Source organism: Theobroma cacao, chromosome 9 (assembly GCF_053813885.1).
Source record: "Theobroma cacao isolate CCN51 chromosome 9, ASM5381388v1, whole genome shotgun sequence".
Taxonomy (NCBI): Eukaryota; Viridiplantae; Streptophyta; class Magnoliopsida; order Malvales; family Malvaceae; genus Theobroma; species Theobroma cacao.
The window spans coordinates 49,966,180-49,994,071 of NC_142647.1; the positions used below are offsets into that span (position 1 = coordinate 49,966,180).

The following is a 27,892-nucleotide window of genomic DNA, read 5'->3' on the forward strand; positions in this document are numbered from 1 at the left end:
ACTTGTTGACTGTTGAATCCTGGTAAAAAGCGAAAATTCAGCTTTTATTACTGGCACATTTACCTCGGCTTACCCCTAACAAAATAAGGAAACAGAAGAAAAAGAGTATTTGAAAAATATATTACTCTATAAGTGTGTTATAAACGTAGAGAACGGTCCTATTTATACATAATCCTCTTTTTTTTAGATTAGATTAAGTTATCAAATAAAAATAATATGAAAAATAATAATAAAATCTAATTCTAAAAAATAATATTCATATTAAATTTTAATTTTAATCTAATTAAATAAAAAAATATCAACTTATAAATAAATCCCTTCTCTTCATTTCATTGTGAGGATATCAAAATCAAAAGTTAAAAAAAAATAATAATAATCTCGTAACAAGAAAAAAGACCAACAACGAATGTCACCCGATCAGTAGGCAAGTGGGACTTACCATGTAATAAAATTATAAATAAAATCTAACTAGATTAGACATAATAATGTCCAATGCTATCAGATTTTTATTGTAGCTGTTAAGGTGACACATTATTGAAAATAATCTCTTTATTTTTTCATAAAATAGTAAGGAGTCAATTGAATAGAATAAAAAAATTAAAAATAATTTATACACATAAAATTCTAATTGGGCAGAATGACAATATAGAAAAACGTATAGTTCAAACACTTGGATGGTACGTTAGCTGGTTGAAGGAATGAGGTTTTGGCGACCAAAGTTGACCTCACGCCCATCTGTATGAGAATTCAAATTTTCTTTTTCGATGCTTAAAACTTTGACGGAAAAGCGAAGAAAAAGGCAAAAGAAAAAAAGAATAAAATAGAGTGTAAACGTGGTTCTCAAAAAAATAAAAAGTTGACCAATCAAAATGCAAGAAATTAAAATACCAGGTAACTGGCAATCAAGTTACCAAAATGCATAATAAGTAAAAAGACTATATGATATCTGCAACTAAAAGTACTTCAATAGTATATGAAATTATGCAACTGTCTTCCACAATGTAATCCATTTTGTATGCTCTTCATTGCTATAACACCAGAATAGAAGACTATCCTGGGAAGCTTCTCATCCTAAAATCACAGCCTCGGGGTCATTAGGTGGATTAAAGAAAAAACTCAACGGTAGTAGATGGAAATTTGAGGAATGTCAATATCATTGTCTTCATCGTCCTCGCATGCCACCACCACATCCAAGTGGGATCGGTACGGAGGCAATTCTGCCTTGGCAACTTCTCGAGCCACATCCACCACCTTCTTGTCCAGTCGCTCTTTGTGCTTGGGAAACATGCTGTTGAAGAGCAGGCAACTTCCGTAAGATATGCTGTACGCATTCAACCCCTTATCTTTGAGCCACTGGATGAGTTCCCTCAGAGTGGGATTGTCTCTCAAGATCCACCTGTCCCATACAGTCCAGCTCATCTCCCGGTGCTTCATGACCTTGGGGGGCACCGGCTCAGCCATGGAGAACAAAGGCAGTGCTAAGTTTGCAAATGTATTTCGATAGTCCTCCACTTTATGTGCTCCATCTAGAACCTTATATAGCTCAAGGCAGACAAGGCCTGTAGCCATAGCCGTGGAAGTGGCAATTGCTGGTATGATTCTTCCAGCTATAAACTTGGCTTTAAGCTTATCCACCTCAGGAATGCTATAGTTCCTTGCCCTCATGTTGGCAAGCGCAGCAATAAGATCCATGTGATAGTTTGTATCATCATCCTGCAAGTTCATGAAATTAATTTAACATCAAACAGCAGTTTGCTAAAGGCTTAACTGACACAAAAATACCTAAATTCTTAATGTGTTAAAGGGGCATTTGATCCTTAAAAAGAAAATCCTACTCCAAAGTAAGTAAAAACCTCAAAGTTAGTTTCCTACTAATTAGTCCTATTGAATTGAAAATTTTCCACCAATCACAACCACGCCAAGAAGCATAACAACAGACAACTTCGACCAACTGTCTATCATAATTGCTACAAAAAGTTTCGGGAGATAAGATCAATATATAATCCAGAATAAAGATAAGCCGAAAAGGATACGATTATAAGATATCACAACAGAGAAGACATGGGCAAACCTTTTCAAATTGAATTGGTTTCAACCTGAATCCTGATGGCAGATTGTTCTTGCAAAGCTCTAACTTGTAAAATAATTCATTAATCATGGCTTCATCATTCACGGAGGCAGTGGAGAGACTAGTATCCTTCTCATCTGTGTTAATTTTAACACCTTCCTTTGGCTGAAAATCTGGGACTATAACATTTTCGATTGCCTCAGCCAACATCTTCGGATTCTTGACCTGGTCAGGGACTGCGATACCGAATGTCTCAGCTCTAAGTATAGATGCTGCCATAATAAAGTGGAGATGGCTAGGATCAGTAGATGAAAACTGAAGTGGATGCGGGAATCGCTTTGGAGCAGACCAGAAGGGAGCCCCAGTACTGGTTGCAGCATCTTCAGGGAATGTATATATTAACTGATTCACCCGATTAACAAAATAGTCCTCAAATCTAAGTACACAAGAAGGATAACGTCATTATCAAAAAAATAAAAACATGACTAGAAGCAAATGCAAACAAAATTTTCCTCAATCATCTAGAGTACTACCTTAGGCGAGCCCAGGCCACACAATCCTGGAATGTCTCACATTTTTCACGGTCAAGGCACTCCAAGATGCGCTCTAAGTTATCCTTAGCCTGAGCATCACCAGCATCTCTCATTGAAGCGGCATATTCAACTGGGTTGGACAAATAGGCATTCACTTCAGCAGGAGTTTTCTCGAGCAAGCCCTCGAACTCAGATCGAGCCCATGTCAAGCAGTGATCAATATTGTGTGGAAATGAATGCACAGTGCACATGGGTGCTTGTTTCTCAGGTGGGTCTCTCGAAGCACCATAGTTCTCAGTTAGATGAGGAATCACCATCTGGGTGTTGCATTTAGCACCAAGAGTTCCTGATTCAAGAAGTGGTTTCTGGAAATACAAGCACCTCTGATCAACATACAGCCTAGCATTGACATTATCTAATGCATTAATGACCACTGTTAGGTTCTCCCAGAAGGTGTCATTAAACACATTCTCAGTTTCAGGACCCACACGATTTTGCAAAGCTTCAATCTTGAGCTGAGGATTTATAGATGCAGCAGCAGAAGCTGCAACAGTTGATTTAGCCTGCCCAATGTTCCAATCACGGAACAAAAACTGCCTGCTGAGGTTGCTCTTCTCAATTACATCATCATCAGTGATAGTTAGCTTGCCTTGACTGCCACATGAAACACCCATCAATGCTACATTTTTCAGGAACTCACAGCCTAAGGCCCCAGATCCAACTATAAACACTTTTGAATCCTCCAGCTTCTTCTGAAGTTTGGAGCCAAATACCGATATTTGTGCATCATATCGGCTATTCAATGGTTTAAAATCACTGGGGTCCAACGGTTCAGCAGGAAGGGACTCCACTGAGTCAAAATAGAAGAACTGTTGAAAACAAAGTGATCTAAGGTTAATTTGCCACTAAAAATGGAGTTGAAAGGCAGTCAGTAATATATATCGGCTGTGAAAGATATCACAAATTAAATAAAGTTGAACAAAACTGCCCAGATTAGGTTCCTGTGAAAAGCAATTGAGTGGAGAAGGTGCCAATACACCCTCTATGAAACAAAAGAGGTCTACAATTCTCACAAAACCAAAACTGCCTAGTCTCACAGATTATTGTTAAGAGGTGCTTAAAACTTCAAACTAGGTTCATCGATTTGCCACTGATTAGACTTAAAATCCCAATAGCATAAGCAAGAAGGTGTACCTTGTAAGTGTGGCAATCATACATGCATGTGTAGATAGATAGTCACACACACACAATGACACAAACATATGAGAGAGAGAGAGAGAGAGAGTAGTTTCTGCCAACCTGAAAAAGAGGGTGAAATTTTCCAGAACATGCCTTGACAACCTCTTGTCCCACAATTCCTCCAAACATGGCAGCCATGGGATTCAATACTGCCCTGGAACCAAAGGAAAAGTGCCTCAGAAGTTTTGGGTTAATATCTTCAATTTTTCCCTCTCCATGGCACTCATTGACGTTAGCAGCAATAGATGTGAGCTTCTGAGCATCTTCTTCTGATCCAGCCACAGGGAAGCGGCCTAACTCAGAAACAAACTTATCCAATGCTTGGAATGCTATGTGTAGGATAGGTGGGTGGTCAAACTTTGAGAAATCACTCAGAAGAAAATCACCAGGATCTTTAAGAGCTTCTCTCAATGGCTTGAAATTCAACACCTTGGGCTGTTTCACTTGTGTGACAATGCCACCTTTGAAATACGTACCAAAATTAGTGGTGTCCTCCTCAAGTGTAAATGAGTACGGCCTTGCACTTTTAATCTTCCTCGGCTTTCCATCATTGAGCTCTGTCATTCCATGAACTTCAGAGAACACAACAAGATCCCCATCCTGAAACTCAAGCCTTTCATCATCGACACATGATACTAGGGCAGGGTTGTCATTGCTGATGGATGCTATTATACCCGTATGTGGATCCTCACCATCAACATCAAAAACAGTAAACTCAGGACCAAAGTCACAGAAGACAGAACCAAAAAGGCCTCTTACTTCAGTCTTGATGAAGGAAATGGGAGGCCGATGATTATGGCAGTAGTCATCAAACTCAAAGGCTTTCTCAAGACTTATATCAGTGAATACAACAGCCTGCACCGGTTAGAAAATAACCAACTAAATGCAAGATGAAATAAGCAATATACATAACACAAGACAGAACACAGAGGGCACCATGAAAACTTTAGCCTAGACTTTACTAGTTAAATTTTATTCTTCCAAGTGTCCAAATTCCATAGCCTCTGGTCTATTAGCAAAGTTCTAGCAAAACAAATTGTCATCAAATTACATTTCTATCCAGCACTAGAATTCAATGCTAACAAGAGAATCACTGAAAGACTAAACCTAGAAGTGAGGACATAGGCCAAGAACTAGATCCATCAATCAGTAACTTAAAGTGGAGCAAGTACCTGGAAATGAGAAAGTTGTTGTTTGGTCAACTTTGTTGTCAAGGTGGAAATGACAACAGCATTGTTGAGCTCCTGCAACTTCTGAACAGAAGCAAGTGCTCTGTTCTTACCAACATCATTCTCAGAGAAAACAAAATTACTGGACAAATCCCACAACTCCACCACTCCTTCATCATGCAAGGTCACAGACTTGACACCAGCAAGAATGAGATTCTTTGCTGCAAAGAGTAAAAATTATATTGAAGCAAGCAAAAATAGGAAATCATAAACTTGACATTGCAGATATAAAATTCAAATGAAATTAATTGGAATTTATAAGCTCCATAAGTGGGTTTATATGCTTGTGACATGTTAATTGCAGATTAACTTAATAATTCAATGCCTTTTATTTATAATTAGACGGACACATGGCAAGCATATAAACCTGCTTGTGTGGTTTTTAAACTCCATATTCAGTGCATAAGACAATAATCCATAACAATTATACAACTGTTTACTACATGTTACAAAACAATAAAGGCACGTTTTAAACTGAATACACAGATATTGCAGATTTTTCCGTAAACTCTCAGAATCCTATTAACAACAGAATTAAACTGATTGTCAACCAACAATGCTATAATTAACTTTAAACAATAATAACACAGAGCACAAATGCTGCATTAATGAAATTAAAACCTCTAAAATATTTAAAAGACACAGTCAGCATGCAGCACAAAAGCACATTGTTCAAGAACGCAAAATTAAACATCATCATAATAGAGTCAATTGATATTCACAAGAACGTGAAAGAGTTCAACTCTAAAAGGCACGGGACAAGCAAAAAAAGAGTTTGAAGAGTAGGAAAAAATCAATACCAATTTCAGCACCAAGACCATTCATCCCCGAGATAAGGATATTGGAGGCAAAAAGAAGCCTCATCGTCTCACGGCCATACACAGCGAGCTGCCGGCTGTGCAGATCCTCATCAATATCATTGTGGTTAGCGTCGCCCGGAGCCATGATCGTCGGCTCGAGCACGCTACCACTACTGTGGTTACTGCTGTTGTTCCCTATGGCTACAGTGTTGTTATTAGCCGTCAAATCGGCGGCTGCCGCGGCAGAGAAGCGATGCTTCTTGATCGGCGACGTGACAGCTACGTCTTTTATGTTGTTGCTGTTATTGTTGTTTTCACTCTCTCCTTCTACAACCTCTCCTTCACCTGCTCTCTTTCTAGGAAGCATATAGTGCAGTAAACTGCCAAAAAGCCACGAAACCCCGCAAAAATTATCGTCAATACCACAAATGAACACAATTTCTTATTATCATCCATACCAAACATTTCAACCAAAGATCGGTGAACCGTAACCCTAATTTTAACATGATTATTCTTTCATTCCTATTTAACCAATTAAAAGAACAGATTAAACGTACCGATTAGGACTCTGATTAAGAAGAGAAAGGAATCTGAGGGAAATAACAAGAGCGATACAAGCGGTGAGAATTCTTGTTCAGAAAGATTATCGTTCAAGTGTGGCGAGGAGATGAGAATGGGAGGTTTCGAGGGGTTGATATAGGGAGAAAGAGGGAAGGGCATTTATGGATTTGCAAGAAAAAGAGCAAAAACAGTTTTCTCGCTTAGGGTTTTGAGTCTGTGCCAAACATCCTTCCTCTCTCTCTACCTTCCATCTTTTGAGATGGAAGAGAGAGGAGGATAAGTTTAGTGAGGTGGAGACGTGGGGCCGTGGATGCAAGCCAACGGCGAATGATTCAATCATGGAAAGAAACGCACATTGTGGGAGATTTTTTTGATTGAGGTGATCCGTCGTCGTTTTGAGTCTCGGACATCACAAAACTATACGAAATTAAATCAATTTCCATTTATAATAATCCTTTCACAAATGAATTATTCAAACTAAATAGATTCATTTAATACATGTATTATATATTTAATTATATGAATATTACTTAAATATCAAATTAAAAATTATCATTATTCTATATATTTATTTAATCAAAACAAAAACAAGTTTATGAATGTAATTAATTTTATTAAATAGAAATTATGAATCAATCAATTTTTGCAACAAAGTAAATTTATATTCGATGTGTACTTAATTAATATACTTCATGAATATTAGCTCAAGTAAAAATATTTATAAAAATAATATAAAATATTACAAATGATAAAACTAAATAAAATAATATCTTATATCAAAAGTGCAAATACCGATTAAAAATATTATTGAATAGAGATCACTAATTTATCCAATATTAATTTATAAAAATTTTATTATAATTATATTATGTCATGTAACACATAGAATAAATATATTAATTTATATTTTTTAAATTATCAAAATTATTTTACATTTATTTATATAACTGTTAATACTTTATGTTCTATGAACAGGTTTATTTGATTCACATATATATTTATTTTTAAGCTCCACGCAAGGTTGACACTTAGGAAGAATAATGATTGAGTGTAATCGTTTTGGTGTGTACCCAATTGCACATGATGATAACTCTTTTTCACCCTTTTAATAATCTAGTAGAGGAAATTCACCTTTTACCATTAACCATGATTTTTTGTTTTTCAGAAACTCTTGAGTCAATTCAAATAAATATTAAATAAAAAAATCTTTAGTCAATTTATAGCTATCTCATTTCAATATTTCTCTTTTTACCACTGAAAATTTACCATTGTCACAGTCCATGATGGTAGCTATGGTTTACATTTTAAAATTTGGAATTTGTAAATAGTGATGTGGTTTAACACTTTTCTTACCTTTTTTTTTTTTTTTACTCTACATTTTATCCATCACCGACAGCCGCAATATTTGTTATTTCATAAAATGTGTCGATATTCTTCTTTGTTGCTTCCCTACACATCAGTTTTATTTATTTACAACATTACCTATTTCCGTACTATGAAAAAAAAAAATCTCCACAATATAGAATCTAGATCGTTGGTTAATAGCATCCAAATTCAATGTAATAAATAGAAAGAAAAATGGACTTGTGATGGTGGTCATGTCACGTCTCAAAATCATAGATATGACATGATCATATTACAGACTGTTTTGATATTTTTTTAATTATTATTCATATAAAAATCTTAAAAGATAAAAAAAATCGTTTTTTTTTTTAATTAAAGATAAGATAAAGGTAATCTAATGCATATGGTACAGATGGAGGTCTTAGGTTTGTAAGGCTGTTTTTATTTGCATATGCCTGTTTTGTGGGTTAAGGCTGAGGGAAAGTAGCCATAAAGAACTTGGGATGCTTTTGGAAATTGACATCCAAGTCTCCCCATCTCCAAATATTCTCTCCAACCAGTGTAACCACTGCACAGGAAAACATCCCCCCAAGACCACATGTCATGGTTTTGTGTCTTTTGCAGTGCTTTTGAATGTTTTTACTTTTGTTTATTTCTCTGGCTAAAGATGCTTTTGGCCTTTTTCTTTAATTGCCTCCTAAGAAGAATTTCGATCTTCCTTTCTTGTCATGGCGTTGGAAGGAACCTGTTCTTTCCTTCTGTAACCTTTTCCTGGTTAGGATGCTCTGCGAATCTATAATATAAAAGTCAAAGAAAGGAAGTGAGAGGGAAAATACATAAAAAATTATAAATCAAGGAAATGGGCAATGGGCCAAATCTCTATGTTGGGCTACAACCCATGGGCCAAGCCCAAAAACGAGAGATCCACATCGAGAACCGAATAGATTGGGAGAACGTAATTCGTAATACTAAGCATAGAACAAGATATTCTAATTGACTTCGGACTCTCAAATAGCTTATCAGAAACATAATCTAATCAAAGCCTGACTTTTATGGATTACATTGTCACGCTACAATAACAAAACCACGAAATACCACCTTTCAATTGTTGGTCTTGCAATCATATGTGGTAGTTAAAATTAAATTGTATATTTATTAAAATTAATATTTTAAAAAATATAAAAAACTTTTTAAATGGATATATTATCTTTATTTTAATGTATATAAAATTTGGGTCTCGATCTTATTAAATTTGTATTACTATTATTGATTTTTTCCAAGTTAATGCATGTTTAATTAAAAATGGATTTTGAGTTGAGATATAAAGGAATTACGTCACTCATGAACATTATCGAGCCGAACTGAGTCAACTGACACATGAAAATCCTTATACGTAAATTTCAAATTATTATTACTATATATTGAAGAATTATTAATACTACATATTAAAGGAAGGTTCAATGATATTGTTGTGAGAATGGTGTCACCTCTCTCTCTCTCTCACGCATTATTTACTCCACAATGCTCTTCATTTTTTATTTTCATGGGATATAACTTGTATTTATATATATATATATATTTTTATCTTTCCTTATTAGTCTTTTCACCTAATTCATTAATTAATATGGTTTTCCACTCTATAATTATTTATAATAAAAAGAATTAATTGCATTGCTAAATTTATAAATTCAATTAAAACTTAAGACTTTTACAATTTATTATTGATTAAACTACTTTGGACATAATTTTTCACTTCTTTAATTTTTTTAATTAATAATTAAGTGTAAATTGTGAATTATATTAATTAATAAATTTTGATTAGATAATTTTTTTAAATAAATGTATTAATTAACTTATAGTTCAAAATTTAAATAATGTGATGAAATTCCTAAAATTAATTTAGAAAAAGAAAATCCTAAAACTTTCGGATTCGGCTCTCGGCGATTTGCATTTCCTTTTGAAGAATCCACTCTTCCCACTTTTTACGTTTTCCTGCTAAAGAAAACCAGATCTCTTCGTCTCGCTCTCGCCTTCCTTTACCTTCGCGGGAATCTCTTTTGCCATCCCAATGCCAGTTAACTTTAATTCCATTTGTATTTGAAAACTCTCTTTTGATCTAATCTTCGGTTAGATTTTCGAAGCAAAATTTTTCGAGCTGATTTACCAAGTAGGAAACGCGTGATCTTTCATGGCGTCAACGAGCAAAGCCAATTTAACTGAAGAGGAAGAAGAAGAAGAAGAAGAAGATGAAGGACAGGAAGTATGCTATTCACATCTTTTCACTTTTGCTTTTTCCTGTTTTGACATTTCAATGGTTAATTAGCTAAAAGTTAAGAAAATTAAAAAAAGCTATTTCCAACACATCGATGATTTCACTTAGATTCGATACTCCTGCAGGTTCAACACTTCGATGATTTCACTCTGGCTTCTTCATGGGAAAGGTGTTTACATATATAACAATTTCAACACTATAGTTTACACATTTGTTCTTTTTTTTTTTTTTCAAATTTATAAGTCTGATGTAATGAAATTATTGACTTTTTAGGTTCATATCTGAAATAGAGGCTATCTGTCGGCAGTGGTTAGCTGATGGTCCAAAGAATTTGATCGTACGCCCGCTTTGATTTGAGAAACTTGTTTTGTTCAGCCTATTTAATTCAAAATTTTATAATCTGTGCTATTTAAATTTCAGATATAAGAGTAAGGAATGCAGGTTAAGATTCTATTTCCTAGATTATGAACACATCAAAATAAAAGGAGATTTGCTGTCTAATTTTGTTGTAGGAAAAGGGAGCCGTTCATTTGGTTTCTTCTAAGAACATGTATAAGGTTAAATCCGAGTTGAAGCATGCCACAAAAATCTATTCGATGGAATACTACTTCGAAATCAACAATAATGGTACTTTGGGAAATAAAAAACTTCTATATCTTACTCATTGACCTTACATGGATTGAACATATGTTTCTTAACTTGCGTTTTGATTGGCACAGGCAAAATTGCTGACTGGAATTCCACTTTGCATGATATGCAGCTTTGCTTTGGAGTAAAAGAATTCTTGGTATGCTTGGCATTTCGTGCCATCCCTTCCTTATTCTCAATAGTCTTCTTGATTATAGTATATTGCAGTTTGTATAATGCTATCTAATGCTTTAATTATCTTTGCACCTAATGTGTGCCATCAACAGGTGATTTTGCCTCAAAGTGCCAGCGGTGTGGTACTTGATGCACCAGAGGCTAGCAAGCTTTTAAGTGCAGTTGCAATTGCTTTGTCAAACTGTTCAAGGTGGAATTCTAACTGAAAAATGCTGCCATGAAAATTTTCTAAAGCCTCTTTGATCTTCTGATTTCTATCATAGCAATATGTGGTGTTATTAACTGTTAAAAGATTCTTTTAACACTGTGGTTTATATTTTTCAGCATAAATGTGTCAGAACAGTTAATTCATGTTAGTTGTATGTTAGTTTTATCGTTCATATTTGTACCCCATTTATATTTGTTGCATTAAATATTACTAATAACTTTGAATCTGAAATTTTTATATACATTTTGGTACTGCAGTTTGTGGCCAGCATTTGTCCCAGTCCATGACCCTTCAAGAAAAGCATATATTGGAATCCAAAATATGGGAACAGTTTTTACTAGGAGGTTTGAGGCTGATCGTATTGGTAGCCAGGTCCCAATAAAGTTCATGCATCTGGAAGGATTGTATGAGTTGTTTGTTTCTAAGTTTGTAAGTTTCCTCGATATTTATTAAAAACATGTATGTTGCTTCAAGCCCACAAACTATAATGTTTGTATGATATTAATGTTTATCACGGGTCTGTTATTATTACCATGACAATAAGATGATATCAGATCTGCTTCACTGGCATTTTTCTAGTTTTCATGTTTATTATCTCCATTCATAAAACTGAAATTTAGTTTAGTTTTGGTTATGATCATGCTGCTCAAATTATCTTTTCCTGCCCTTGGTTGTACAACAGTATTAACATCAGAATTGTAATCTTTTGCATCCACCTTGACTTCTGCTCTTATATTTATAAGGTAATATTTATTTGTTATCTATTTTTGAAGGCTTACTCCACGTTAGACCATTCAATGCATCTTTTCAAAGTACATCTTATAATGAAGCTCACCTATCAAACCCTTCCCGATGACGACGATGATGATATCCAAGAAGCTGATGCTGAAAATGCAGAATCTGAAGCAAGTGCAGGTGGTGATAATCGCAACAGGAAGCATTGGGATGATGATTGCCCTTGGAGTGAATGGTATTCTGCAGAAAATCCAGTAAAGGGTAAGCTTTTGTTTGTGATTCTTATTTTTTCTTTATTCAGTGGAGGGAAGGGGACAATTGTGCCTTCTAGATGATTAACAATGATTCTGAGCTGATGCAAGCTCTGCGAGTCTGCTTTTTCTTTATACATGCTGGTGGACACTGGTTTGATGGATTCGATGCATGTAGGTTTTGATTTAATCACAACTTGGTCAGAAAAGATGGTTGAAAGCTCCTTGGAAATGGCTGAAATGGAAAATGCCTCACCTCATGATGCTGAGAAGTGGATTCTAGCTCCAAATATGTAAGGAATTTGTGCCATAGATTCTACTTTTATTCTGAAATACTAGGATTGGTCCTTCTGCAAATTCGACTACCTTCTTCTTTTATGCTCCCTTTGATTCATTATTTTCTTAATATTTTTGCCATGTGATACATCTGATTATATTAATTTTTGTATGAAGTGATTGTTCGAAAGAAGAGAGAATTGGATTCGCTTCGCAGTTGCAGCTTTTGGTTAACGCACTGGATATGTCATTTGAAGCTCAATTTATGGAGGATTTTGTGTCAGGTCTTAATAACTTTATCTGCTTCCTGACATATAAAGTATGCTGTAGACTGTGTTGATGTTACCTGGAAATGTCATTTTAAATTGCGTAAATTTTATTCTAACTTATGCATTATTTTTAGCAGTTGAAAATTCTGCTTCAGACAATTTAAAGTCCTCTATGGTTATACCGCCACCTACAGTCCTCGACCGTGTGCTTAAAGATCTCTTCCATGAGGGTACTTTTTCCATTTTACTAAGCACTTTGATTTGTTATACCTCTAAGAATCTGTTGCGTGCTTTTTATCTGTCTCTATTTGTGCTTATTTGAAGTCTTTGATGTTAACTGTTGCGGCTTAAGTTACCATCTCCACCTCAGTATACTTTTGATAGAAATAAACAAATGCTCTCTTTGGTTATGAGAGGTGAAGATGAGTGGGTGAGGTTTTTATAGATGGGGTTGGCTTGGCTTACATGCTTAATTAGTTTCTATTCAAAAGATTTTTCGCCGAGTTTTAGGTCTTATTATCTAACTTTACATCTTGCTATGAGTATTAATTTCTGTCATGACATATGACTTCTCAAGTGAGAACAGCTTGTTTAAAGTTCACTTGTTTCTTTCTAATTTTATATAACAGGTCTCCAGTTTCCTGATTCTGCTAAAGGTGAACGTAAGAGTTCTCGAGCTATTAAAGGCGCTCCTGTTGAGTGTCTTTTTGCTCAGTTTTGTTTACACTCATTATGGTTCGGAAATTGTAACATACGTGGTATGTATGAAAATCATTCATGATATATTGTCTTGAGAGTAATTTATCTGTTGACTTTGTAACTTTTTCCTTGACTATACGTTGGTTATTGTTCTTGTGTATTTAGCCATTGCTGTGCTCTGGATAGAGTTTGTTCGAGAAATTCGTTGGTGTTGGGAAGAGTCACAGCCATTGCCTAAAATGTCGGCCAATGGTTCAATCGACCTAACAACTTGTTTGATCAACCAGAAACTACAAATGGTAATAAAATCTACTGATCATGTTGGACAGCTGTTCAATATGCTCTAAGTGAAGTCAGTTAATATTGGTGGAAATGTAGGATTTTTCAATGAACTGACCTTCCTATACATGTGTCAAGATTTTTTTATTGACTTCTCTCTCTGGCTGGATGATGCTTATTAATTGTCGTCTTCTTTAAATATTAATTCCTTTCTCTTACATTCTTTTATATTGTTAATTTTAAGACTTAGAATTTTCCTATGCTCTACTGTTTTGTGCCCTTAATTCAGTTTGCTAAAGTTGGAGGGGGAAAATGAAGAAAATATAGCCATATATGTCATGCACTTGTTTTGTAAACCCCTTAGCAAATTTGTGAATTGTCTTTGCTGCTCTAACTTGTCTGCTAGCTTTCATGTTCAAATCCCTTGAGTCCAATCCAAACGTGCCTTTGTAGTAAAATGGTTCTCTTAAATCCTGATAGCCTTCAATTACATTGAATGGGAGGATACTATAATGTTTTGTACAGATCTGTATTGCAGTCTAAGCTTAGACCTAGAGAAAATGACCTTGATTGCATTATGTAATCAAGAACTTGTATGTTCCTTTTTTGCCTATAGTTTTTCTTCTAGTAGGGACTTGTTTCTGAAGCATCTTCTCTTATTTATGTAATTAGTTGTTTTTTTTTAATATTTTCACTTTTTCCTTTTCCTTAAGCAATATGATGGCCACTGACTTATTTCACTCCCTTTTGCTGGTCAGCTTGCAATATGCATTGAGAAGAAGCGTGAACTGAATGAAGAATTTCAAGACTGTATTGGAAGTAATGATGATGTGTCTACACATATGGAGGTCATGACCACCTTTTGTCTTGTATTGTTCCTTCACTGCTTCTAGTGCTTATTGTATATGATAATGAGTTAGGCAAGATGGAAGGCAAGAAAAAGGGGCCTAGCCCACCCTCTCTCGTTCTTGCAATATCTATTCCACTTGTTCCCTTAAGGACTTAGTTCTTCATCTTGTCTTTGGCTTGAAGTCTTCATTTGATGGAAAATGCAGGAAGACATTCAAGTTAGAGAGGAGTCCACTAGTTTTTATGCACAGAGTCAAGGCTTTGATGGGAAACGTGACAGGTGAACTTAGCAAGTGAGAGTTCTTTGGTTTCTTCATAAAATTTTCTGTCCTTAATGGGTTTGCCAAATCCTTTTAATTCTGTGCTTTTTTCTCTTGCTATTGTTTCAGAGATATTAATCCTTATTTGGCCAATAGTAGATTCATTTAATTTATACTTATGATGATATCCATTAAAATGCATTTATTATCTGCCCTTAGAGTCGGTAAAATTGAGATACCTATTGCTTGTAAGCCATAAAAAAAAATGCTTTGAAGTTTAGACACTGGAATAAGAAAAAAGTGCTTCTACTGTCAGATACAAATGCAAGTTACATAGTTATGAAATAGTTGGCTTTGTATTGATAGTCTTAATGGGCAGAATGAGTGGGGCTAGTGAGGGTTATATCAATGGCACATCTGTGCACCTTGTTGACTGACTAGGTGGTCCATTTTGCTATAAATGATGTATAAGATGTTGGCTTTAGTTCAACTTTGTCAGTCATGTTTACCGCAGCAGATATGTAAGTTGGGTCATTGCAAGGCTAGCATTTAGCTATGGAGCCTGAGTTGGAAGGTTCTTTAGATGTATTTAGTAATATCACCATATTTTTCCATATTACGGTAAGTATTAAGTTATTATAACTCTCTATAGATTCAATGAAATAGAGATGAGAGAAGAAAATTATCAATTCATCGAAAAGGTCTGCGCTTGCCACTGCACCGTGCAATAGGTTGCTGCATCCTTTACTTTGGACTACAATTGTAATAAAAACATGACGAGAAGCTAATGTTTTTTTTGTAGTCCCTTGACGCCAGAAGTTTTGCATAAATCTAACACAGTTGTATCAAAGTTTAGTAAAAATTCTGAAGATGTGGTTTCTGCCGATAAAAGCCCTTCAGATTCTATCAGGAGAGGCTCAGCTGGTCCAGTAGGGTCTATGAAGCTTCTGAAATCCTATCAGAGCTTGCATGCTCCATTTACACAGGTTTCTCTTATATCTCTGCATTATTCATCATTCTTTTTATTTTTTCACTAAGTAATCTCCCACTAAGTATGTTGAGCATAGCAGCTATCTTTTTCCTTTAATCATTATAGGATGCACCACTCATGACAGAAGACATGCATGAAGAACGACTCCGTGCTGTTGAGGCCTTTGGTGATTCATTTGTAAGCCTAAATTTTTTACAAGTTATTTGTTTATGAATGTTAATTTGTTCATTGTTTGTTTCATCAAACTAGCCATAAATCTTAAACACATCACCTGGGAGTTATATGTTCTAAACATTTAATTAGTCAAGGTAGCCATCCTGTTTCTAATACCAGCTAATGGTTTTAAAGAATTGGATTTTCTAAGGATTCAGTTAGTGGTAGAACAGTTTAGGCTTAGTTGTCTAATGACCACTAAGACATCTACTTGAATTAACTGAAGGAGATGCTCGTATTTGGCTTGACAATGTACCAGGTTGGGCATCTGGTATGGGACATTTTTGTATCCTACATTCCCTCTACCTTCTTCTGAAACATTGTAGTTCTCTCTAGCCAAAGTGAGATTCATGTGCCTTAAGCATTCTAATAATATAGATCTCTTTAACAATCAATGACTCAAAACTGACACTAGCAGCTCCTTTCAGTTTACTGTAAAGCTCCGGCACCAAAGAATTAATGGAGTAGATTTCATTGTGCTAAATATTTAAAATTTCAAGTTGGCTTTCTCTTGTAACACTTCATCTAGCAATTCAATAGCATAAATTCCTTCATCTTACTGTGGCTAATGAATGCTTGATTGTTATTTTGTTTCTATGTGGCTATCTGAATAATGAATTATCTCCAATTTGCTGGTCAGTTTTTTGCAATATATTTACCTTTGTAGATTTATCCTTTTCATGTTTCATGTATCATAATTATAATAAGGTTACTGTATTTGTTGTATTTCATGTTGTTTTGAACAACTTTATATTTAGTAGCTCAGGAAGCCGCTTGCTATTTCATTACAGGACTTTTCTGCACAGTTGGAGAGAGACACATTATCTTCAGGTAAATGCTCTTCCTCTTTAGTGTAGATTTTGTTATATTATTTTGTAATCATTAGATATTGCCAGTGGCAGATGCAATTTCAAGAGATCACTAAATTCATTTTAGAGAGAATGATGCCTTTGATGTTGAATGGGAAATTAAACATGATCAAAGCTTTTTGACATGCATATCTGGTTCTGTTGGGGTAGCTATGGAGTTAAAGAAACTGTTAAATAGTTGATACAATTACTCATGTATAGATACAAAAGCGTGTGGATTTATGTCTTAGGTTTTTCTGATGAGGCTGGTAACAAAGACTATCTCCATTTACAAATCTTTTGAGGTCAACAGTTTGAAATTCATTGAATCTGAACTAATTTTGGGTTTTTAAAAATAAAAATCTCTTGGTGAATGATAACCTAGAGTGGCCATTTTTTACTTTGTTTTTAAACCTATTCTCTCCATCATGCTTTGGCTGGACTGTGTTGTGGTTACAAAATTATAATATTCCAATCCCCCCCAAAAGAAAAGAGGGGGGGGGGGGGGAATGAGTTTTGGAACCGCCTGTTTCGACTTTCTGTCAGTCAAGAGGATGGTGAATTACTATAGCTACCTTTACAGAGGAGTGCACACACTGCATATAGGCACCCTTTTTGGAGACAGATAAGGGTCCTAAATTACCCTCCCAGTTTAGGTAAAATTATTGGTGTCTGAGGGCAAATAGGATGGAGACAATAATGTCCTGGCTTATATGACATCAGATGTTAAAAATAGTCTCTTCGTTCTCTATTTCACCTTCTTTCAGCTTTCCCTCATAAGTTTTGTGCTTAAAGTTTCAAATATGTGTTCAGTTTACTCTGCTCTATTATGCTTGGTTACACTTCTTTACTAATGATCTTTCACATTTTGAAATAGATATGTCATCCTTTAAAGCTGCAAATCCAGACACTGTTTTTGAAGATTTTATTCGGTGGCATTCACCTGGAGATTGGGAGAATGATGAAAGTGAAGCAAATGGTCCATCCAAAAATCTTACAGAGGGTATGAAGGATGACTGGCCTCCTCGAGGACGACTTTCACAGCGGATGTCTGACCATGGGAACTTGTGGCGACAGATTTGGAATGATGCTCCTGTTTTGCCAGCTTATGAGCAGAAACCACTGCTAGATCCAAATCGAGAAGGAGAGAAGGTTAGTTTGGACTGTGGAAGAATGAACCTTTTTTTTCATTTTGGTTTCTGCTTGTAGTACCATTGCATGTATCTCTCCCCCCTCTTTCTTTTTCCCCCCTTGGTTCCTTTGACCAAAAAGATGTTAAGGATATTTATTGATATAAAACCTTAGGATAGCATCTGTCTTGACTTGTTGGAGAGAAGGCTTCTCCGTGTATGTCCTGGACTTTTGATTTTGTAAGAGTTTGAACTATCTTGTTGGCCAATAGAGTGTCTCCAAGGGCTAGATAATTATTATTCAAATGCTGCAGTTTGTGTGGATTTTGAGAATTTATCTTTATCCTTGTTTCATCATTCCCAACATTGACGATAGGGAACTGCTTATTTTCTCTCAAGGTGGTTTACGAGGATGATGTTTCCTGAGGCAAATGCTTCCATTAGTATTCATTTTAATTAATTTATAGGCAAAAGAAGTCCAAATGTGATGTCCACATATGTTTGGAAGTACCAAGAGAACAATTTTTAAGGAATGATCCATATGTTGATGCATTCGAATCATTGGTAGCTAAAACCGGAAGGTTGACTACTCCTCCAGATTAAACAAGACAAAATGGCCTAGTGATGTCAAACTGCCAAAATCCTGCTTTAATAATGTCATGGGAGCTGATGCAGAGCTGTTTTAAATTTTTAGGAAATTAGTGCCAGTGCATCAGTCAGTTGGGCATTTCTTCCGTGATCTCAAATGAATACTCAACTGGCAATAGCATAGAGTTATTACCTGAGATGATAGACTATTTGGAAACAATTGACTACATGCTTGATTTCAGATTATAAACTAAGATTCGGACCTGAAACTTTGCTCAAACCTTGTATCTTGGGTATAACTGTTTTTCGATATATCTTTGATGCATTAAGCTTGATCCTTTATGGCTTCTCCAACTCTACAGATCCTTCATTATCTGGAAACTGTGCGACCCCATCAGCTGCTTGAGCAAATGGTTTGTACTGCCTTCAGAGCATCAGCTGACACTCTAAACCAGACAAATTTTGGAAGCTTGAGTCAGATGACCACAAAAATGGACCAACTCTATGTTACGATGGCATCTGCATTAAGGCCTTTGCAAGGTATGGTTCATCATTCTTACAAGTTTGCACTTCTTTGAAATTGATGTCGTTGAAATTCCAAGCTCTTGTGCATGTTGCAGTGAATCTATTATCTGGCAACAGTGAGACTATTGAAGACCTCAGACGGCTTTGTGTTGTCTTTGAACATGTTGAGAAGTTATTAACACTCGCAGCTTCTCTTCATCGTAAATTCTTACAAGCACCGCGCATTGCGGAAGCTATTTTCAGTGACTACTACAACTTTTACCTTCCGACCATGGGAGTAGGCTCAGCTGATGTAGATGTTCAGAAGATAGATGCTGAGAAGGTAAATAGCCTTAATGCCGTCCTCAGTTATAGCATTCTTGCCGATTAATCCCTCATTTTTCATGGGTATTAGTGAATCACTGCTCTAGTTGGACTGTTTTCAATGGACTATTCCTGAGGAAAGTCCAGTTAATGTCAGCTCGGGACTTGCGATTAAAATCAAAATAAAAATATTCAGCAATATTGCAACTAAGCCATGTTGTTTAAAATCAAATTAGGAAGTAGCTTGAATTTGAATCCAATTTCATTTTTTCTAATCAAAACTTTTGCCCATCCCTTTCTTTGAAACTTCCCCGCAATTATCTTGAGTTTACACTATGTGAACATCGTTTTTGCTCAGGAGTTTGACATGAAGCTGCAACTAAAGATGAACGAGAGACAAGTCGTGTCAAATATGTTCTCGCAACCCAGCGCCAATCAATCCTGGAGAAAAGTTTTGAGCATGGGCAATCTTCTTAATGGCCACGAACCAATCCTCAGGGAGATCATCTTCTCCATGAGTGATAGCGCCACTGGCAGTCACTATGCAGCAAGCAGTCCCAGAGGTTATCAGCAGGACATAGAAACATATCGGATGTATATATGTGGAACCTCAAATGATCTCCGGGTAGCACTCTCGGTAACCTCGTATGATTAATTTCTTTTTAAATAATATTAGTATAAATTGATTTCTCACTGTCTTGATGGGGCTATTTTCACCCTTGAGAACATTGCCCTGGCAGTTCTATTGCTTTGGAGTGTCTTATCTCCAGTTGAAATAAATTTCTTTTCATTGCCGTCTGTGTTTATGGTTATGGTGGAGTTTACTTCGAACCCACTACTGGAAGCTTAAGCATAATAGGCTTCTACGCTTGTCCTACGTTTAGGTCATGATTGACGTGTGGCTACCTAGGATTTTTGTGGTAACCATTTTCTTATCATTTGCGTGAACGTCAAGGTGGTTTGATGAGACAGGTTCAAGATGGCACCATGGATGGCAAAGGATTGGATAACCTTGTCAACACACTCACTTTTTCTTTCTGCAAAGCATGTCAGTCGTTATACAATCTTCTTCAGACTTTAGTGCCTGTCGGAATAAAGTCTAAAATGCTCTAATTTCTAATCGATTTAAGGTCAATCCATTCAAAGAAATCACGAATTATATGAAAAAAAAAGAAGAAGAAAAATTTGAGACTCTGGATAATAACCTGGGAGGCCCATCTAAGGACGGTCCAAAAATTAACTCACAGGGCCTTACACGTACGGCTTCGGATGGGTGGGGCCGTGGTCGTCCTCCCATTTTGAGTCATATTTACCATCACCCACTCAAATATTTAGATAGGTTTTGTAATTTTTGTACAAATCTTAGGATGTCTACGTAGGCTCTAGCACTATAGCAAAATTTTACTATTCAAAACTTAAGTAATCATCCCTCTTTCACTTAGGCATAGAAGGTTTAACACATTTCTCGTACTATTAATGAGTTAACAGATAGTCTCGTCAAATCTAATATTTTAAACATTCTAAAATTATCTCAAGTGGTTTTCTTGCTTTCATCAACATTTGACGGTGATATTATCTTTATTAGTCGTTTCGATGTATATTTCATTGGCAGAAATAAATCTTTATCTTACTTTTTCAAAAAAATAAAAAAAAAATTATTTGACGATGATTATGTGAAAATCATGGCTTTTTAGAATATTAAGATAATTTTGATTTGATTGACTTAGGATTTAGATTACATGACCTAAAGTAACCATCCCCTCTTATATGCTTATTTAAATGTTTGATTTAAGCCCAAGACCTCTCTCTATTCTTCCATCATTAGACTATATAAGTTTCTTAACACTGATAATTAATTATCAGATAAAGATGGGATTTAAATATCATCTTCTTTTTTTTCTCTTCTTTTCTTTTTATCCAAAAAGTCAGATTTGCTAAGCTTTTCAAGCCTTTTGGGTCAACATCACAAGGAAATAGGCCCTACATGAGGATGGGAACACTGGAGTATGAATGGTGGGTGGGGAGTAATAAATAAAACAAAGGCCACTGTCCTGCACATATATAGGGGGATACCATCAATGCTTTCTACCAAGATCATGCACCACTCATGGTAGTACTTGCATTATATCTTTCTCTCTTTTTTTTTTTCTTCTTCTTTTTTTCACTTAAATTCTGTACTGGGTATCAGTTTTCTATGATTTAGTATTTGACTCTCCGGTGTATTAACTTTGCAGCAGGGAAACATTTAAGCAAACACCCAATCTTCTTTATTATGTCTTGACTTGGGCTAGTTCCATTGCAATAGGTAGAACCACCAGCTCCTCAAAGCTTTGTAGGGAAACAATGTTGGCAAATGGACGTGCTTTCCATTTCTTTTGCTAACCTATAAAACAATCTTAACTTAGATTTTATATTTGATATATTGACAGTGTATAATTTTTTAACTTATCAAATATCATAAAATTAAATATTAATAATTTTTTAAAAAAATACATAAAAATATATATTTATTCTCCAACTACGGTTTTTTTCTTATTTGCCTCTTTCTGTCTGTCTCCAACTCTATAATCTTCTTCCCCTTTTCTTCTTTTTCCATTAAAATTAGGTTTGACGAATGTAGACAGTTACGAGAGCCTCTAAGCGACGAGGGTGGTGTGATGTTTTGGGTTATTATTTTTCTTTAGCTTTGATTTTGCTTGAGGGAGGAGGAAGTTGATGAATGATTGAAAGGAATCGTTGGTGGTGGGACAAGGGGATACCTTAGCTTACATGAAAATCACAATTACAACATAAAATCCGTATCAAATTTACTATTAAATAATGGAAAAGGAGGGAGGAATGTGGGGTTTACGAAGTTGACGTCCTTTTTTGTCTTGCATTTAGGGTGTACGAGTAGGAAGAAAATTCGTGAAGAAAATAAAGAAGGAATTCGATGGCATTGGATGCGTTTTCTTTTTGGCATAAAATAGTTTCATTATAAAACTATTTTCCCAACACCATTGCCTACACTGTACGATTTAGCCTTTATATTCCTTTCTCTCGAGCTCTCACTTTCATATTCTTTTCTTTTCTTATCTGAATTAAATTGAAAATTAAATACATGTTTTCTCCTATGAGGTATTTTTCTTGTTACGTGTTTTCTTCTTTTATTTAGTAAGTAAAATTTAAACTTGTTTTCTTTTTAAACTTGAAATTAAGCATTTAAAATTAAACAAAATAAGCACGGTCCATAGATAATAAAATGTTGATAAAGAAAGAAAGAAAAAGAGACTTACAAAATTAACAATCATAGATGTGTGCAATGCATACATTGCCTTGACGTGCACTCAAATCCAAAATGTACGTGAACAAGAACAAAAGCTCTTTTTTTTTTAATTTTTTATTTGTTGGATAAACAAGATTAAATGCTCATATTAGAGTTAAACGTTTAGATTTTTTTAATTAAGGATTAAATGTTTTAATTATAATAATTAAGAATCAAACGTTTTTTATTTTTTATAATTAAAAGTTAAGTTGACATGTAGATGAAACATGTATCACATACGATAAAAAATTAGGTGAATTAATGATATGGTAACTAATTTAGTCGAGCTCATAAAAATTTAGTTATTTTATAATTATTACATATAATGTTGAAAATTTAATCGACAACTACGATATTAAACACACTAAAAAAGATGCAAATCGAAGAGAAAATAAGCTGGCGAAAGGATGGGTTGCATCTTTCATACGATATTCTTCGTGTTATCGAGTAGGAGAAACCCTTCCCCTTTGCTTCTGGCGTCTGGTTTTCACCTTTTGACTGTTGGTTCTGTCAGATTTCATAACTTCCTCCTGGAGTGCAGATTTTTCCAAATGGCTGTGTATTGCTGGTTTTTGTCTCTATCTCGGTATGCTTATGGCCTCTTTGTGCTTGCTGTGTGTTGTTATTTGGCTGTTGGCAAATTCCTTTGATCTCTTCTACTTGTATAGTCATGAATTTGTCTTTTGTTTTTGCTTGCTGGGATCGTTTTATGTGCAAATTGTATAGGCGCAAACCCAGTTCGCCTTTTATTTTGCTCTGTTGCTCTTTTTGATGCCTTCATGGTGTTTTTGGAAGATTTGCTGGTTTTTGTTTAAGGGCATAAAACAATTTTCAGCCTTCTAGTCGTTGCTTATGTTTTTTTTTTTTTTTTTTTTAAATCGTCTCATTCCTCTCTAATTAATGGAAGTTCTCTTTTGATTTTTACAAAAAAAATATTAAAAATTTAATTATTATATGTCATGTTAAAAAATATAATTATTATAAATTTTATATGTTATATTAAAAAATATAATTGTTAATTATTACGCATCATGATGAAAAAAGTTATTACACATCATATCATAATTTGAATCATTTTGATTTGACAGAAAAGATTTGACAATTCACATCATGTGCGTGTCCCACACGCATGCACTAGACACCTCTTATCTTAACATTTAATTATAAAAAATCAAAAACATTTGACCATTTATTGTTACAATTGAAATGTTTGATTTTAATAAAAAAAAAATCCAAACATTTAACTCAAATTTTAGTATTTAAGCAATAACGAAGAACAAAAGTTTTTTCTGTCCAAAAAAAAAAAAAGGAACAAAAGTTTTTAATATACCATTTTTTTTGGTAACATTTTTGATAAGAGAATGGTGACAAGATTTGGGTTTTGCTAGAACTATCTGCCATGAATTGCGCAATGTTAATTCAGGTGTCCTTTGTAAATATGTGACATCAATTACTGTAGCTATATTCTGTTGGCATTTACTGCTTATATTATTTAAGTCATGTACATGCTAATCATCAAATTTAATCCGATTCTATCTCATCCCCGAATCTGATCCACTCGTCTATTATTTTTTATTTAGATTTTAATTTGATTAATTCGATTAATAAGTTTACCCTCTTCTCCTCTCTTAATTGTTAGCTTCCCTTGATCTTAAGTTCTTAAACAGTGTACAATATTCGTATTTTTAATCACAAACATTGACATTTTTATACTTTGTTTACGTCTTGTTAATTCTTATTTTCTTATAATTTACGGATATGCATATAAACACAAACACATAAAATTATTTTAAAGGGCCAGCCAGCAGCTAAGAGGTCCGCAACCATGGCTGCAGGGTGCAGTTTATGGGGTGAAAAAGGAACGAGAGAGAGGAAGAGGAAAAACCAAATGGTCTTCCATTGTTGTTGCTTGTTGTAGTCCAGGAAATGGAGCAGAGGTCTAATCAGTTCCCTCACGTAAACCCCAAGCGTCTGCAAGCCAAGGGCTTCAAACCCCCACCCCTTCTCTTGGGCTATATACCCCTTCCCCACCACATTAACTTTTCTCTGTTGAAACTTTTGATTTCTACTGACACGTAGAATCCCACTGCCACCCTCCATGACTCAATGACCCCATCACCCCCACCCCATTGGGACCCCAACCCTGCCAATCAATGAACACCCAAAAGCAAACGACGGGTCGTCGGATTGGGAATTGGGAAAATGGGGATTTTGGGGATCTTCATGCATTATTTTCAGTCCTATCTCTCTCATCACCTCTTTACCATTTTCTTTCAACTGACATCAAAAGCTTTGAAATATGGACTCGTAAATCCCCCCACTCATTGCCTTACCTAATTGAATCCGTAACAAACCATCTTATTTAGTGAAGGAAATTAATGTGGTACTCAACAAAAATGGTAATTAGTTTAAAAGATTCAACATGCAAATAGGAGACTATCTCAACCAATTATATGATTCGTATTTAATCATTGTATCGATTCTCTCACAAATCCGACAATGAACAAAAATAAAATGTTTACGACTTGATACTGATTAAGGAATATTTTTTTCGAATCAACTTGTTTTTAATTATCTAAATAGGGAAAATTTCAATAGTGATCTTGCAGTAGTGGATGGAGTTACAATTTATTTATTTATTTTTATTTTTGTAATTAAGTAGAAGTACTTATCTTGTTGAGTCATAGAACATCATAAGGTGTAGGGCTTTTTGTTTGCAAAAAAATATGTATCACGGGACTGGATAACCTTAACCAGTTTACTTGTTTCTTGTCTTGTTTTGGGTCTTCATGCTGTCTTTTGTCTCTCTATATTATGAAAAAACAGAAATAATAAAAGCATCACGGGCATGAAAACCTAATCTTCTTTGTTTAATTCAAAACTTTAAAAAAAAAAAAAAAAAAGGAAAGAAATCCCATCTGTCTGTCTGTGAATTCTTTAAGCTTGGAGTGTGTACCTTGAAAGGAAACCCATGGGAAGCCCTCCTTTATGAAGAAAAATTTAGCTAAGTAATTGAATATGGCTAAGGAACACTTAGGCCTCACGAAAAAGACCTACCAAAAATGATGTTTCCCATTCATCAAGTACGTTTCAGCTGTAGTGACTATCAGCTTGAATTAATGGCGCTTGTATAATTTGCAATCAAAACGTTATGTTTCCAAATATTCTCGAGTGCAACTTCTATCATGTATCAGAAATTATGAAATTCGATATATGTACGGTCGAGATCATTTTATTAAATCTGATTCGTGACTACACCTATTAATTCAATCATTTGTTTTTTACCCGAAAAATATTAATTCACCAGTAATTTTCAAAAATTGAACCAACATCATAAATTCCCATAATGAAAAACCTGATGATAGTCTTTTCCTGTATATCTCTTTCCTTCTACCCTGCGGTTTTTAAATTTTGGAGTAAACTTTTTTTTTTTTTCATTTTTGAAAAGCCAAAAGGAATTCATTGCAATAAAAGAAAATAGCATACAAAGTGGAGCAATGGTGGAAGAAAGTCAAGCTTATATAATATTAGAAATTGATACATGATTATAATTTTTGAAGAAAACATTAATTAAAAAAGTCCAACACTCGAAATTGAGTTACAACAATATATAAAAAAGAAATGAACAATTTTTTATTTTATCGCATTTTATCATCACTCGTAAAACATTTCCGTTCTTATCAATATCAAATTTAACAAAGGGTCAACAAAAACGTTAATTAACGTTAACCGAATTTATCGATTAGATGTTTAACGAAACAATCCCAGTATAGTTAAAGAAAAACTACCATTTCATCGAATTAAAAAGAGATATAAGATGCAAAATTATTATATTGGACCCACTCCCACTGAAAACAATAAGAAGAGAAGAGACAAATGTGCATCCAATCCAATGAAGATATGGAGTTTTGAAGAGAGGGTTGCTGTATTTCTTGTGCTTCCCTGGTCCAAACTTTATAAATTTTGGCTACTGCCTTCTTCTCCCCCATTAAGCCTGTGAAGATTTATCAGAAAATGGAAGTCTACAACTTTGCTATTTATGGCTTGGGCAACAACACAGATTACCGATGATTGTTGTTCAATGGTTTAGCACGGATAGTTTGTGTTCTTCTTTTTGCCTACCTTCTTCATTGCATCATTCCATCAAGTCAAATCTGTCACTCAGAAGAGAAGACATTGATTGGAGATATATGATACAAAGCAAGGCTTTCCCTGATATGGTATATGCCTCGGACCCCTTTGGGTTTGGCTGGTTACTGCACAGCGGTTTCAAGGGGTACTTGCTCAAAACAATATCTCAATGGTCTACACTAGATGAACTCTCGTTGAAACTATACCTGCTCAGTGGTAGATTCATGTATCGAGATTGTTTTTTTGTAATTCGATTGCATATCATATGACCAAAATGTGAAAGAGAGGGATAGAGTGATTGAAAGATCAGTCCACATCTGAAAATTATTGATTGAAGTATTTGATGAAGGATAGAAAATGGATGGGCAGAGTCACATCTGAAAGTTATTGATAAGAGTAATTTGAAGGAAGAAAAATGGGATGCATGACAAACATTGGCTAAGCCTAAAATACATTGGTATATTGTCATATTCATGTCCAAATAAGGGGATACATAGAACTTTCTAGCTATTTTCAATAAGGACAGCAATTTCTTTCCTCCATTTCCAACTTTAAATACCTCATCATTCTCTTTTATCATTTGTGAGAAGTGAAAATGATTCTTTTCTATCATATTGCTTTTGTACAAGTGTCATGCCACAATTTGGTTTAATTTTGATTCATAAAAAAAATTATTGATATCCAATAATTAATATTAAATAGGATAAAAGAATTAAAACAAACACTTACCCTCCATTCATTCTATCACATACTATAAAAACATCTCTCGAAATTATATAATTTTTTCGTTTTTGATATTATATTTGTATTTTTATTTTTTGACCGATGCTTAATAATGTCGATTGCATAATTATAATTTTTTTATTCATAAAATTATACGTTAAATTTATATAAATTTGAGTCGGATTGAGATAACATTGACTTGTAATTTACTAAAAAAAAATTAATTATTGTAAGTAAATCATTGATTTGAACCTTTTACAAATTCCTTTTGTCCCATTTTGATAAGGTGCATGGAGAAAGATGAAGAGCAAAGAAAACGAACAAGTTGGTCAGTATATGAAACAAAATTAAGAGAGAAAGTAATAATAATAAAAGAACATTTGCAGTATATATTGCTTAAATGGAGGAAGTGCACGTGGCTAGTGAGAAACAAAGTTGCACA

At 34.6% G+C, this 27,892-nt stretch overlaps 2 protein-coding genes across 3 annotated transcripts; one reads left to right on the forward strand and one right to left on the reverse strand.

Moving 5' to 3' along the window:
* Window positions 1-920: 920 nt before the first annotated feature.
* On the reverse strand, window positions 921-6,740 carry LOC18591005 (ubiquitin-activating enzyme E1 1-like). Its single transcript, XM_018127673.2, has 7 exons — window positions 6,427-6,740; window positions 5,870-6,249; window positions 5,013-5,230; window positions 3,901-4,695; window positions 2,602-3,470; window positions 2,072-2,504; window positions 921-1,713 (listed from the first exon to the last, which is right to left on the reverse strand). Exons 2-7 carry the CDS (start codon window positions 6,234-6,236, stop codon window positions 1,117-1,119), a joined length of 3,279 nt encoding a protein of 1,092 aa, XP_017983162.2. The 5' UTR covers window positions 6,237-6,249; window positions 6,427-6,740; the 3' UTR covers window positions 921-1,116.
* A 2,934-nt stretch (window positions 6,741-9,674) lies between these two features.
* On the forward strand, window positions 9,675-20,086 carry LOC18591006 (Rab3 GTPase-activating protein catalytic protein). Of its 2 annotated transcripts, none has more exons than XM_007016896.3 (22): window positions 9,675-10,034; window positions 10,172-10,215; window positions 10,320-10,383; window positions 10,559-10,673; window positions 10,766-10,833; window positions 10,961-11,058; window positions 11,334-11,505; window positions 11,850-12,072; window positions 12,241-12,355; window positions 12,516-12,622; window positions 12,745-12,837; window positions 13,237-13,365; window positions 13,472-13,605; window positions 14,344-14,433; window positions 14,641-14,714; window positions 15,497-15,680; window positions 15,791-15,862; window positions 16,690-16,729; window positions 17,624-17,898; window positions 18,827-19,004; window positions 19,085-19,311; window positions 19,651-20,086. In XM_007016896.3, exons 1-22 carry the CDS (start codon window positions 9,963-9,965, stop codon window positions 19,945-19,947), a joined length of 2,871 nt encoding a protein of 956 aa, XP_007016958.3. In that variant the 5' UTR covers window positions 9,675-9,962; the 3' UTR covers window positions 19,948-20,086. The 2 variants fall into 2 exon arrangements, with proteins under 2 accessions (XP_007016958.3, XP_007016959.3); XM_007016897.3 differs by having other exon boundaries at window positions 15,587-15,680.
* The last annotated feature ends 7,806 nt before the right edge of the window (window positions 20,087-27,892 follow it).